General features: G+C 45.0%; 1 protein-coding gene across 1 annotated transcript; it reads left to right on the forward strand.

The window, feature by feature from the left end:
- Nucleotides 1-1,439: 1,439 nt before the first annotated feature.
- LPAR5 (lysophosphatidic acid receptor 5) lies at nucleotides 1,440-2,552 on the forward strand. Its single transcript, XM_032191096.1, has one exon. The coding sequence runs from the start codon at nucleotides 1,440-1,442 to the stop codon at nucleotides 2,550-2,552; it is 1,113 nt and encodes a 370-aa protein (XP_032046987.1).
- Nucleotides 2,553-11,195: the final 8,643 nt, after the last annotated feature.

Below are 11,195 nucleotides of genomic sequence, written 5' to 3' on the forward strand. Positions count from 1 at the left end.
TCCTCATGCTTAGCTGAAATTTCATAGAGAAATTGAGGCCCAGTCATTTCTACCCTGTTATTCATCATCCCTGTTATTCTGTCTTATAAATGCTGAGGAAGGAACCGAGATGGATGCCCTGGTCTCATTTGCACTCAAATCTCTAGAAAAACAAGTCAGGTTTCTAGAAGATTTCCTTGGCCCTACACATCAATCCATTGAAGTTTATCAATGGTGGTCCAGCCCTTAGCTGGGACTCAGACTTTTATGGGTTGTTTCACCTACAAAAGGGAGCTAGGGTGGAGTCAAGTCTAATTATAGCATCATTCTTTTTATCTGCAATGGTGTACAAAGTCCTGTTTCTCTGATACAAAACTACCATGCATTTTTTATTCTCTTCTAATTTCCTTACAGCCAGCATTTTTGCTTCAAAATGCTTGCTCTCTTCCTTCCTTCCTTCCTTCCTTCCTTCCTTCCTTCCTTCCTTCCTTCCTTCCAACCAACCAACCAACCAACCAACCAACCAACCTTTCCCTATTTCTTTCTTTCTTTTTCTTTCTTTCTTTCTTTCTTTCTTTCTTTCTTTCTTTCTTTCTTTCTTTCTTTCTTTCTTTCTTTCTTTCTTTCTTTCTTTCTTTCTTTCTTTCTTTCTTTCTTTCTTTCTCTTTCTTTCTTTCTTTCTTTCTTTCTTTCTTTCTTTCTTTCTTTCTTTCTTTCTTTCTTTCTTTCTTTCTTTCTCTCTCTCTCTCTCTCTCTCTCTCTCTCTCTCTTTCTCTCTTTCTTTCTCTCTTTCTCTCTTTCTTTCTCTCTTTCTCTCTTCCTTCCCCCCCGCCCCGCCTACCCTGAGCTGCCTTAACTACTTTCTCTGTGTGCTCTTATGTTGTCCCTTTCTTGCATGCATGTGCTCACAGCAGCAATCAAAACAATGTGTATTTTCTGGGAAGTGCATATCCTATACAACAGTTACCTTCTCTGGCTTCTTCTGCTGTTTAACCACTCATTTTTCTACTGTACATTTTTCTTCATCTTTCAATTTTTTTACAAAGTCTTGCAATAGAAGCCACCGTGGTGGGATTTTGACCTTTCAAGAGATTTCCCCTTCTAACTTGAACTCTTATTTCTTGGTTTTCTGCTCTGCCCAGGAATTGTGCTGACATTGAATAACTGGAAATGACCTTTCATCACATCAACATCCCCGTAACCACTGGAAAGAATAAATGAACTAGAGGTAGAAGCTGACTACATTACCATCCCTGCCTGATGACCATTGACCAACAATCCAAAGCAGTGCCAGTCAAGAGAGAGAGATGTGCCCATCTACCTCCCAGTTGCAGATGAGGGGAATGCCCTACCCAGAGCTTCCTCGAGGGGAATGACTTTGCTTGGTGCTTTTCTTTGGACCTTCTTAACTCACCAGCTGCCTCAGCCATCTCATTGAGATCCTCCCCTCATCCCTGGGCATGTTAGCCAACAACTCATTTCAGATGTGCAAGGATTACAAATACCAGCACTACCTCCTGCTGCCTGGCTACGTCCTGATATTCATTACAGGTTTGGTACTGAATGTGGTGGCTCTGTGGATACTTGTTCGCTGCCTGCGCCTGAAGTCTGTAGTGATGATCTACATGTTCAACCTGGCTGTGAGTGACCTCACCTTCACGCTCCCTCTGCCACTGCGACTCTACTACTATACCAACCACGAGTGGCCCTTTGGTGAGATCCTCTGCCAGGTCTCTGGCTCTGTCTTCCAGATCAACATGTATGGTAGCTGCATCTTCCTCATGTGCATCAACCTGGATCGCTATGTCGCCATTGTACATCCACTTCGCTGGCGGCATCTGCGGCGCCCCAAGGTGGCCAGGCTCCTGTGCCTTGTTGTCTGGGTAGTGATTCTCATGGGCTCCATCCCCACAGCCATATACCACAAGCAAAACCACTGTGTGTTGGAGAACCAGACCACATATCTGTGTTTTGAAAGCTTTAGTGACAACATGTGGCAGAACAACCTCTTCCCCCTAGTTGTACTGGCTGAAATCCTGGGTTTTCTCCTGCCTCTGAGCTCTGTGACATACTGCTCAATTCAGATTTTTCGGGAGCTCTGCCAGGCCAGCCAGACAAGGACCCTGCGACAGCAGAAGACAGTCCGTCTCCTCGTGGTCAATCTGGTCATCTTCATCATCTGCTTTGTGCCCTACAACACTACCTTGGCAGTATACGGGTTGCTAAAGGCCAAGGTGATTAATGTACGACCAGAAACACAGTCCTCTGTGCGCGACGTGTTAATTAGGACGATGCTGTTGGCCAGTATGAACTGCACTCTGGACCCCCTGATCTACTACTTTAGCACTGAAGGTTTCCGTAACACCTTTAAGAAACTGCGACAGGGACAAACCTGGGACTCAGATACAGGGATGCTTAAGAGTCAGGTTGTGGAGCAAAAGTCAGCCCAAAACCATGCTGCCACAAAAACAAAACAGTTCCCATCTAAAAATGTTATCTGTCCCAATGAACCTTTGCCAACTCTTCCTACTGCAGTATTTTTGAATGACCCTATTGAGGACTCAGAAATATAACCACAGGAAGGTCATAGCATTACTGAGTTGCAGAGTGGCCCATTCAATAATTAAAGCAAGACGGTGGAAAGCAGCCCAAGGTAACTTAGCAAACTGTTTGAGGGAGCACAGCAGGCTGTATGTGGGTGAATGTGATGGTTCAAAGCTGAAGGATGAAAGGATGTTTTTGAATAAACAGATACATTGGTGACATGGTCCCACCTGACTCTGTTGGTACAGGAAGCATAGTGGGGAACGAGTACTTGAAAAAAGTCTGCTGTGTTTAGGTCTGGTTCCTGTGATAAGCTGATCTTGCCTGAGCACCTCCTTGATGCACTGTAACAATAAGCAATTTTGAGAATAATCAGAACACAGATACAGTACTCATTGCTGACAGGGTGAATTTAATAGTAAATATTGAGGGAAAGTTTTTGGTTTGTTTTGTTTTCTTGTTTTTTAGATGCCTCAGATACAGTCCTAAGTCCAGTGTGGGGCACCTAAATAAATGTCTTAATTTTCCAAAAGAGTTGAAGCATTTAGCAACTCTTGTTAGAGTCAAAGAGAATAGCTGAATATTTAGTACTCTCACAGAAAATAGGTTACTAATTGTAGAGCAAGTCATAGACCTTAACAAAACTACGTTTAGGAGGTACATTAAATGTGCTTGTGCAGCTGCACACACACACATGCAGCACAATGGCTATACAATTACATTAAGTGAAACAGCTTGGGAAACACTAGCACACTTGAGAATACACTCAGCATTCATAATGGCCCCAGGAAAAAAAAAAAAAAAAAAAAAAGAGAGAGAGAGAGAGGGAATACCAATACCGTGGTCATTTCTGAAGATCTCACTGACGTTAGTGCTTTGCACTTTCTTGTCACTTGGCCTCAGGCTGATTGATTTCAGCTCTGGGTGATTTCCACTGTCAAAGCGAAATGATGTCACGGAATGAGGCCACAGTGAAATACATTTGCTTGCACTGTTTGTACAAGCTTTCCAGACTGCACTGTATGCTAAAGCCCTATAAATCTGCCCAGAAGCGAGAGATGCAGCTGTGCACCAGTAATGCCAAAAAAAAACAACCAACCTGCTATTCACTCCTGCTAGTGACCGAGGGTTGCCTTCCCATTTGCACTGCAACTGAGCCTCTCTTTGGATCCCAGCAGGACCCAGGTCACCCCAAAGTGGGTCCATTGCAGTATATGTGAAGTTGGTTGGTTTTTGTTTGGTTGGTTTTGTTTTTTGAAAGAGTTGAAGGAATGGTAAGGGAAGTTGATGAGAAATGTTGTTTGGGGTAAAGTCCATGCTCTTAGACTACCTTCTGCATTAGCAATGAATCACATTTCAAATCCCTACCTTGTGAGTACTGGGGGGAAAAAGGTATTGCGATGCATCAAGATTTCATGCTACAATACAGTTTAGGAGACAGAGAGATTTAGATCCCTCTTTTCAATCTCCCTTGTTACTACAGATGCCTCCAGAAAGAAGTCTAGATGCTCAGCCTCTCCACAGAGACACTTGTCTCACGGGTTGACCTGGGAGATATATGTCCTGGGCAAGTCAGCTGCACTGCCTTTCTCATCACATGCATCACCAGAATCTAGCCCTGCAGATGAAGGACATTTAATGGTGTCTGAGAGATGCAGTGAGAGAGATGGAGTAGGGCTAGAGGGGCTGCAGGTACTTCTGTTTTCAAAATTGAGGACTGTCATGTGAATGTGAATCACTTGTGACACGGTGTAGCTGTAGAGGTCTGTGTGTTTATCATCTGGTAGGTTTGATTTTACTCCTTTGTTTTGGGATTTATGGGCTAGTGGAGTGGTATTACAGCAAATTTCCTTGTCCCTCTTCTCATTCTTTCTCCCCTCCCCAGATCACCATGCACCCAAGCATCAACACAATGCCTTTGCTGCTACATTTCCTACCCTGCCTGGAAAAGCTGACTTTTTCTTTCCTTTTAGCTTGGCTAGATCACTGCTGAAGATTCACAGAAAGATTTGGGTGGGAAGGGAGCTCTGGAGGCCCCTACCCCAACTCCCTGCCCTCAGCAGGTGGCAGGGAACATCAAGGGCTGGCTGCTCCCAGAGGAAGGGAGTTGAGAGCCCGGTGTGCTCTCAGGCAGAGGACCAGCCCTCACTGGCAAAGGCCCCGTGGCACAGCACCCAGGCGAGGTGTGCAGGGCGTGTACGATGAGAGCAGCTGAGCTCAGCTGAGAAGCCAGGTTGTCAGATTGCCCGTGGTGACGAGGCAAGTCCAAGGTCACACCAGGAAGTCGAGGCGGTGAGTCAGCTTCGGGACCGGGTCTGGAGGCAGTCACCAGGGCCAGACACAGGCTGGTGACTGCCAGAAAAGTGCACAGTGATAAAGCAGGTCTTGGGTCAAGCCTGGGAGCCTATTGATGGGTCTGGATCAGCACGGTACGTGGCCAGGCACAAGCAAGGCTGCAATTACAGCTCAGGCAGGAGCCCTGGGCAAGAGCACGAGTTTAAAAGCACCTCAGGACAGGAGCTCCAGTTTCCCTGGCTGAGGCTCCCAGCAGAGCTTTTCAGGAGCCCTCCCCAAAATCAGCAGAGGGAAGGTGTCTCTGACTTTGCTCTCTTGCTAATAGCACCCTGCATGTGGGAAGCATCAGGGAAAGCACCAAGGGTGGTGCTCCCTGGACACCAGCGCACATTCCTGGCAACACAGGAGACCTCTGGGATGGATGCACGTACACCATCCTAGCACAGGTACCTCCAGGGCATACTTCTGCAGCTGTCATCCTCACAGAGGCACCAAACTCCCCAGAGCTGGGGCGAACAGGGATCGTTCAAGGGCCTGCAAGTTTGCCAGATATGAATGAATCTGTCAGGAAAACATCACTCCTCTGAAAGAAGCTGCTCCCCTGCCAGAGGTAAAGCATGCTCCCAAAACACAGAGCTTCTCAAAAAGAACATGAGAAAACATCATCTTTTCTTGTAGTTTTATTCTTAAAAATAGCGAAACTATTTTTACCTGGAACATTTTATAAATATACCACCTCCAGCAGAGGAAATTTTAGCTCAAATATTTTGACAAAATTATAAATAACTGAAAAGCTGATCTCTTAATGGAACTCATCAAATAACTTAGCAATAAAGAGTGTTGCTGGCCACACTACATGCAGTGGGAAAGTTTCTGAATTTGGGTTTTTAAAGGCTTTCCATTATTGTTATATATAGTCAATGGTGTGCCCAGTGTAGGTTGCTGGCTTTTGTCCTCTGGGTTTTAAACCATTTCTAGCTTGCATGAGTTTTGTTTCATTTTTGAGAATTCTAGACAAGTTTAATCACTTTGGATTCTGGAGGGGATTTTGGTTATTATTCTCTGCCAGAGAGAGTGCGTGTTAACTAGTTTTGTTTCTTTTTTTTTTCTTTTTCTTTTTTTTTCCCCTGCATTTTTGCCTTTGTTTGCCTGAAGTTTTTATTTCATCATGGGGTGATAAGCAAGAGAACATGCATGTACTGTCTTCAAGGGAAATGAGTCACTAGCCCTATATTGCTTTATAACTTAATGAGTACATATAAAACAAACAAATCTAAAAGACCCAGGGTATGATGGTGCCCATTTCACCCATTTTAAAAAAGCTTTTGGCACAATACTGATTGCCACGAAACAGAACAACTATAAAGCATGTGTTTAAAACAACAGAAACAAACAAAACCCACAGAACAAAAGTATTCAAGAAAGAAAAATGGGAAAGTAAGTTCACCAGAGACTTTTCAGCCTATGCAAGTGACCCTCTATGTCATATTGCAATAATTCTTTAATAAGTATTCTTGCTAAGTATGTCAGGGGAAAAAAAAGCTGCCATTCATTACTCTCCTGCACTTCGTGTCATTTGCAGATGTGCACATAAAACAAATGTCTTCTTATCAACTAAGACTAAACAAGTGAAAGGTCAGAGAGATGGCAAATGAGCACAGAATGCTTATTCTGCGTGGATCAGCCAGGTTATCTACAAAAGTCTTAAGTACATGAGGATTTCAAGTCTCTTGATTTCCAGAACAGACACCCATTTTTGGAAATGGCTTCTTGCTTGGACAATTTAGAAACATGTTGTTATTACTATTAATAATGATGCTAAATAAATTTTATGCTTTCTAGAAATCCAAAGACAATCTGGGTTCTGCAAATTTTCAAAATTGAAAAATGGAGAGAAAAAAAGAAAAAAAAAAAAAAGAGCCCGAGAACAAGCCAGACTTAATCTTAAAATTGTTTTTATTACTGCCTGTATTCTTTCCACCACATACTAGCTGTGTGTGCCTCCCACCACTTGGAGTATTCCTCCAACAAAATACATATGCCGTATTACAAACGTCCTTGGCAAGTTAAGCTGTCCCTGCGTTGGGCTTGGGTACTTTTCCCCAGCACTCCAGTCTCTGGGAGTTGAAACAATTGTCCTCCAGAGGTCCTTCCAACCTAAATAATTTTATCATTCTCTGCTCCTGTGTTTTAGATGCTGATTTGGTATCCCAAGCATTTTTCAGTGTTGCAGAGAGAAGTGTTAAAGAGAGAAACCCTCACCCCATCACCAAACCCTGCCAAATCCTGGTTAAAGGCTTCACAGTATAGTGACATTTGGTGATGTCTGGTGCTACTTTAGTATCACCCACTCTTAGAGATTTTCTTGCTTGGATCATACTCTGCTGACATCCTGACTGACTTCCAGCTGCAGCTGTAGCCCTTGTCTCTGCAGCTGAGAATCACTAGTTAGCCTAAGCCTCATGTTTCATTAATTTCTTTTGAAGCCTTTCTTTAAAATTTGTGTATTCTGCAATGCTGACAGAATCTCAGCAGAGGCCTGGCCACTGCTGTGCTGATAGCACTGTACATCCTGCTGACCGAAACCATCTCGGGGCTTCCTTGTGTTTTCCCACATTTCCCTGTCATCCGCTGCCTCTTCTTTTACAGTGCAAGAGATCTTTGAGTGTGAATTTTTGAGCGTGAATTTTTGAGCGTGAATTTTTGAGCGCTTGTTTGCCTTGCCCAGCATCTTGCCCAATGGGATAGTAGTCTCTAAGGACTTCCGGATAAGATGAGAAAAAATAGCACAATTATCACGGAAAAAACGTGCTATGCTGCTAGTTTTATCAGAGGGTAATCGGAATGGATGTGCTAAAGCCCAAGATGGTTATCCGTGCTTTAACCTATTTAACTCAGGTAGTGACAGTGGCAAGGGAATGGTGAGCTAGCCTTCTGTGTGAGCCGTAACACCTCCCTGCTCTGCAAACGCTTGCCTCTGAAGAGCAGGCAGTCATTCTCCACTTCGGTCCCTGAAATGCGAGGGAACAAGAAAGCGCTTTCCTCCGGGGGGCAGGGGCGGAGGGGAAGGATCAAACCTTCCACCACAAAGTGGTGATGAAAAGACCTCTTCTGAGAGGTTAAAAAAAAAAAAAAACAAAAAAACAAAAAAAAAAAAGAAAGAAAGAAAAAAAAAAAAAAGAAAAAAAAAAGGTAAAGGCATCAGTGAGCTACAAAGCAACCTGTCACTGCATCAGGAATGGACGCAGATGACAGGACCAAAGCCTGAGAGCCGGGTGACACTGGGAACAGCCTGTCCCAGCTTCAGACACACACCTGCGGGGGCCCGGCCCCTGCTTTGCCCGCAGCCCCCCGCAGCCCCCCGGCCCCGCCGCCGCCTTCCCGGCTCCCAGCCCGAGCTCTCCGCGGCCAACAGCGGCCCCCGGCGGCCTCCCGGCGACGGCGCTGCCGGGGCCGTCCCGCGGGACCCCCGGCGGCTCCCCGGAGCCTCCCCGCGACCCCTGGAGGGGCTCGAGCCGGGGATGGGGTTCCCCAAAACCCCCCCCGGGGCCCTGCAGGGGCTGCGGTAGTGCCCGGGCTCAGCGCGCAGCAGGGCGCGGCGTTATTTGATGGGGGTCTCCCGCTCAGCCCTAGGGGAAAAAAAAAAAAAAAAACAATAAAAAAAAAAATAATAAAACTGATAAAAAGGAGAAGAGGCTGTAAAAGGAAGTAAGGGAAGGTGTGAGCGCCTCTTTGGCGGGGATGGAAGGGGAGCAGAGCGAGAAGAGGAGTTAATTTTGTTGTCATCATAGCAAAACCCCGGTGTGAGATGAGGAAAACAAAAGGAGCACCACCAAAAGCCTTTCAGAGTAATGTTGCCCGTCACACAGGCCCATCTCCTTCGTGGGGACTTTACCTAACCGCAGACCGGCAAACGCTGGATTCGCACACTTAGGGAGTGCTGCAGGAAAGGAAAACCCTCGCTGGGAAGGTTTCAAAGCCCTGCACTCTCGGTTCAGAACTGCCAGAATTAGTTTCCTCCTTGTGGGCTCCTTGTGCATAGGTGTCGCGGTTGTCCTTGGTTACACAATGACAGATTGTTTTCTCCACGAAGTCCCTTCTTTGTTCCCCGCGTAGGAAGAACACTGCTCACAGAAAGAAGAAGAAAAAAAGTAGCTATTTGCTATTTATTTTTTTTTCTCTCATATGCAAAACTATGAGCTCTTTAATGCACATATCCAAATGCCACTCTGCAAATAGGGCTACCGATCTTCTCATTCCCATGCTTTTCTGTAGGATTTGTCCTTTCTGCATCCAGTGCCTTCATAAATTTGAATTAACTTCCTCCACAAGAGGCCCATGAGCCAGTATGGCATTACTACTAATTTATGGGCAGGAAATGTTGTAGCTAATACGTATGTTCTGAATTACCTCAGATGTCACTTTTTGGAGTGCTACATAGCATGTATACATTTTCCATGCAGCTCCTACTGATTTCATTCACAAATACACAACATAAGCAATTCTGCAATTCAAACTCCAAAGTCTCAAGCTGAGGGCTGTTACAAGAAGGGTCAAAAGAGCAGAGGTTTCCAGGAACAGCCTGGCGTATGTCCAGGTGCCTGGTGTCACCTGGGGGCTCCGGGCAGAGGCAGGGGTTGCTGAGGTGGTGGCAAGGGGGTCACAAACACTGTGTTGTGGGGAGGTGGATTCTTGAAACGCTTCTCTGTCAGTGTGTGAAATCTGGATAATGAGCAAGGGAAATTAGACATTCTTATTGATGAGCATCCATTTGATATAATTAGCATTACAAAATAATAATAATAATAACGGTGGGACAATTTGCATGATTGCAGTGCTCAAGTCTCTGGTTACAGCCTATTCAGAGGGGACAGAGAGGTTAAAAAAAAAAGATGTTGGGGAAACATACTGCTGTGTGTTGGGGTAGTGGTCACTGCTGAGATGTGGGGGAGTCTGGGTGGCAGCATGCACATGGGAAACCTTATGAGAGAACTGAATTTGGGAGACATGCGAGGGAAATCTCATGCAGCCATAGTAGGGCTGTGTCATTGACCCTTGTAGAAATTATTGGGTTTGTAAGCTCAGAAAGGATCGGTGATGCCACAAGCTGGTTTGGTCTTGGAGGGTTTTGCAATGGGTAGTGAGGCGTCAATTTGCTGGACTGGCAATCAGATGTTGACTTTGTGATCCGATTGCCGTATCTGTGCATCTGGAGTGTAACCTGCACAACCACTATGCACGACTGAAGGTCCAAAAGGACCTGCCTCCAGAGAAGAGAGATGATGAGGGAAGAAACGCAGTGACAGAAAAATACCGGTGTGATCTGACAGCTGGTCAGGTGAGGTTTATTTAGCAAAAGCACCTACAGTTATAATCAAAGTGAAAATGATTGTTCAGCAGTAATGTGAAAATAAAATTTTGAAAGTAGAAGCATAAGAGAGACAAAAAGGCAAGATAGGTTGCTCTATGTCATTCTGCACTTTGTACCTTCTAAAGAGGGAGCAGCAAGCTATTGGGCAGGTTGCCGTGACTTACTGGACAAGGAAGAATTAGACAGATGAGAAACAATAGGAAAATACTCTGGGTACTTAATTTAGAAATGGTATTTATTAACTTCAGCTGTTTCAGAGTAACTGCCAGTAACAATATATTGTCAATCTGATAAGTAGATCACTGCCACAGGGAGGCTGACATAGATGCTTCAAAGGAAGATGTCCAGACTCATAATTTCAGTTATTTTTAAAGCTTGGAAGGGCCCTGTCAGACATAAAATCATCTGCTTTGTTTTCTTCAAACCCAACCCTATGCTACTCAGTTCCCTCCATACTGTTCTTCCTTATGTCATTTTCTAAACATGCAGTCTGAAAGCACTAAGAAAATCAATTATTTTCCAAAAACCTGAGGCAATTTAAGCCAAAAACATAATTCAACGAGGAGAGTAGCTTCCCAGGGACACCAAAACATGGGATGAAGCTGATTGTGCCTGCCTTTTTTCACCACTTCTCTTCCTGTCCTTGGGTTGACTTCTGCAGTCCTCTATAGGAGGTAGCCTTCACCAATTTAAAATCAAAAATGTCTCCTTCTGGCTTGGATTTAGCATGGAGATGGTTTTAGTGGTCTTGAGAAATAACCTCCTCAGAGCTGATGGTTGGATCCAGCTGAGCTTTGTACTGCCTTCCCTGCCTGCAGGGCTAAGCAGGGTGGTGGGTGGGGATTTCAGAGTCTGTCAGCTCTTTTCCTTGCAGAGTTTCTGCTAGCAGCTGAGTGTCGTGGAGGGTAGTTGTCCTGCTTTAATGCTGCAGATTCTCAGGGCACTCACTGCAACAAAGCCAGAAAGGAACAGGCAAAAGCTCTGCAAGCTGCTGGAGATGTTTGTG

Source organism: Aythya fuligula, chromosome 1 (assembly GCF_009819795.1).
Source record: "Aythya fuligula isolate bAytFul2 chromosome 1, bAytFul2.pri, whole genome shotgun sequence".
Taxonomy (NCBI): domain Eukaryota; kingdom Metazoa; phylum Chordata; class Aves; order Anseriformes; family Anatidae; genus Aythya; species Aythya fuligula.

Excerpts from the sequence above, each read along its gene's own strand:
- LPAR5 (XM_032191096.1), top strand. The coding sequence starts at position 1,440 with ATGTTAGCCAACAACTCATTTCAGATGTGCAAGGATTACAAATACCAG.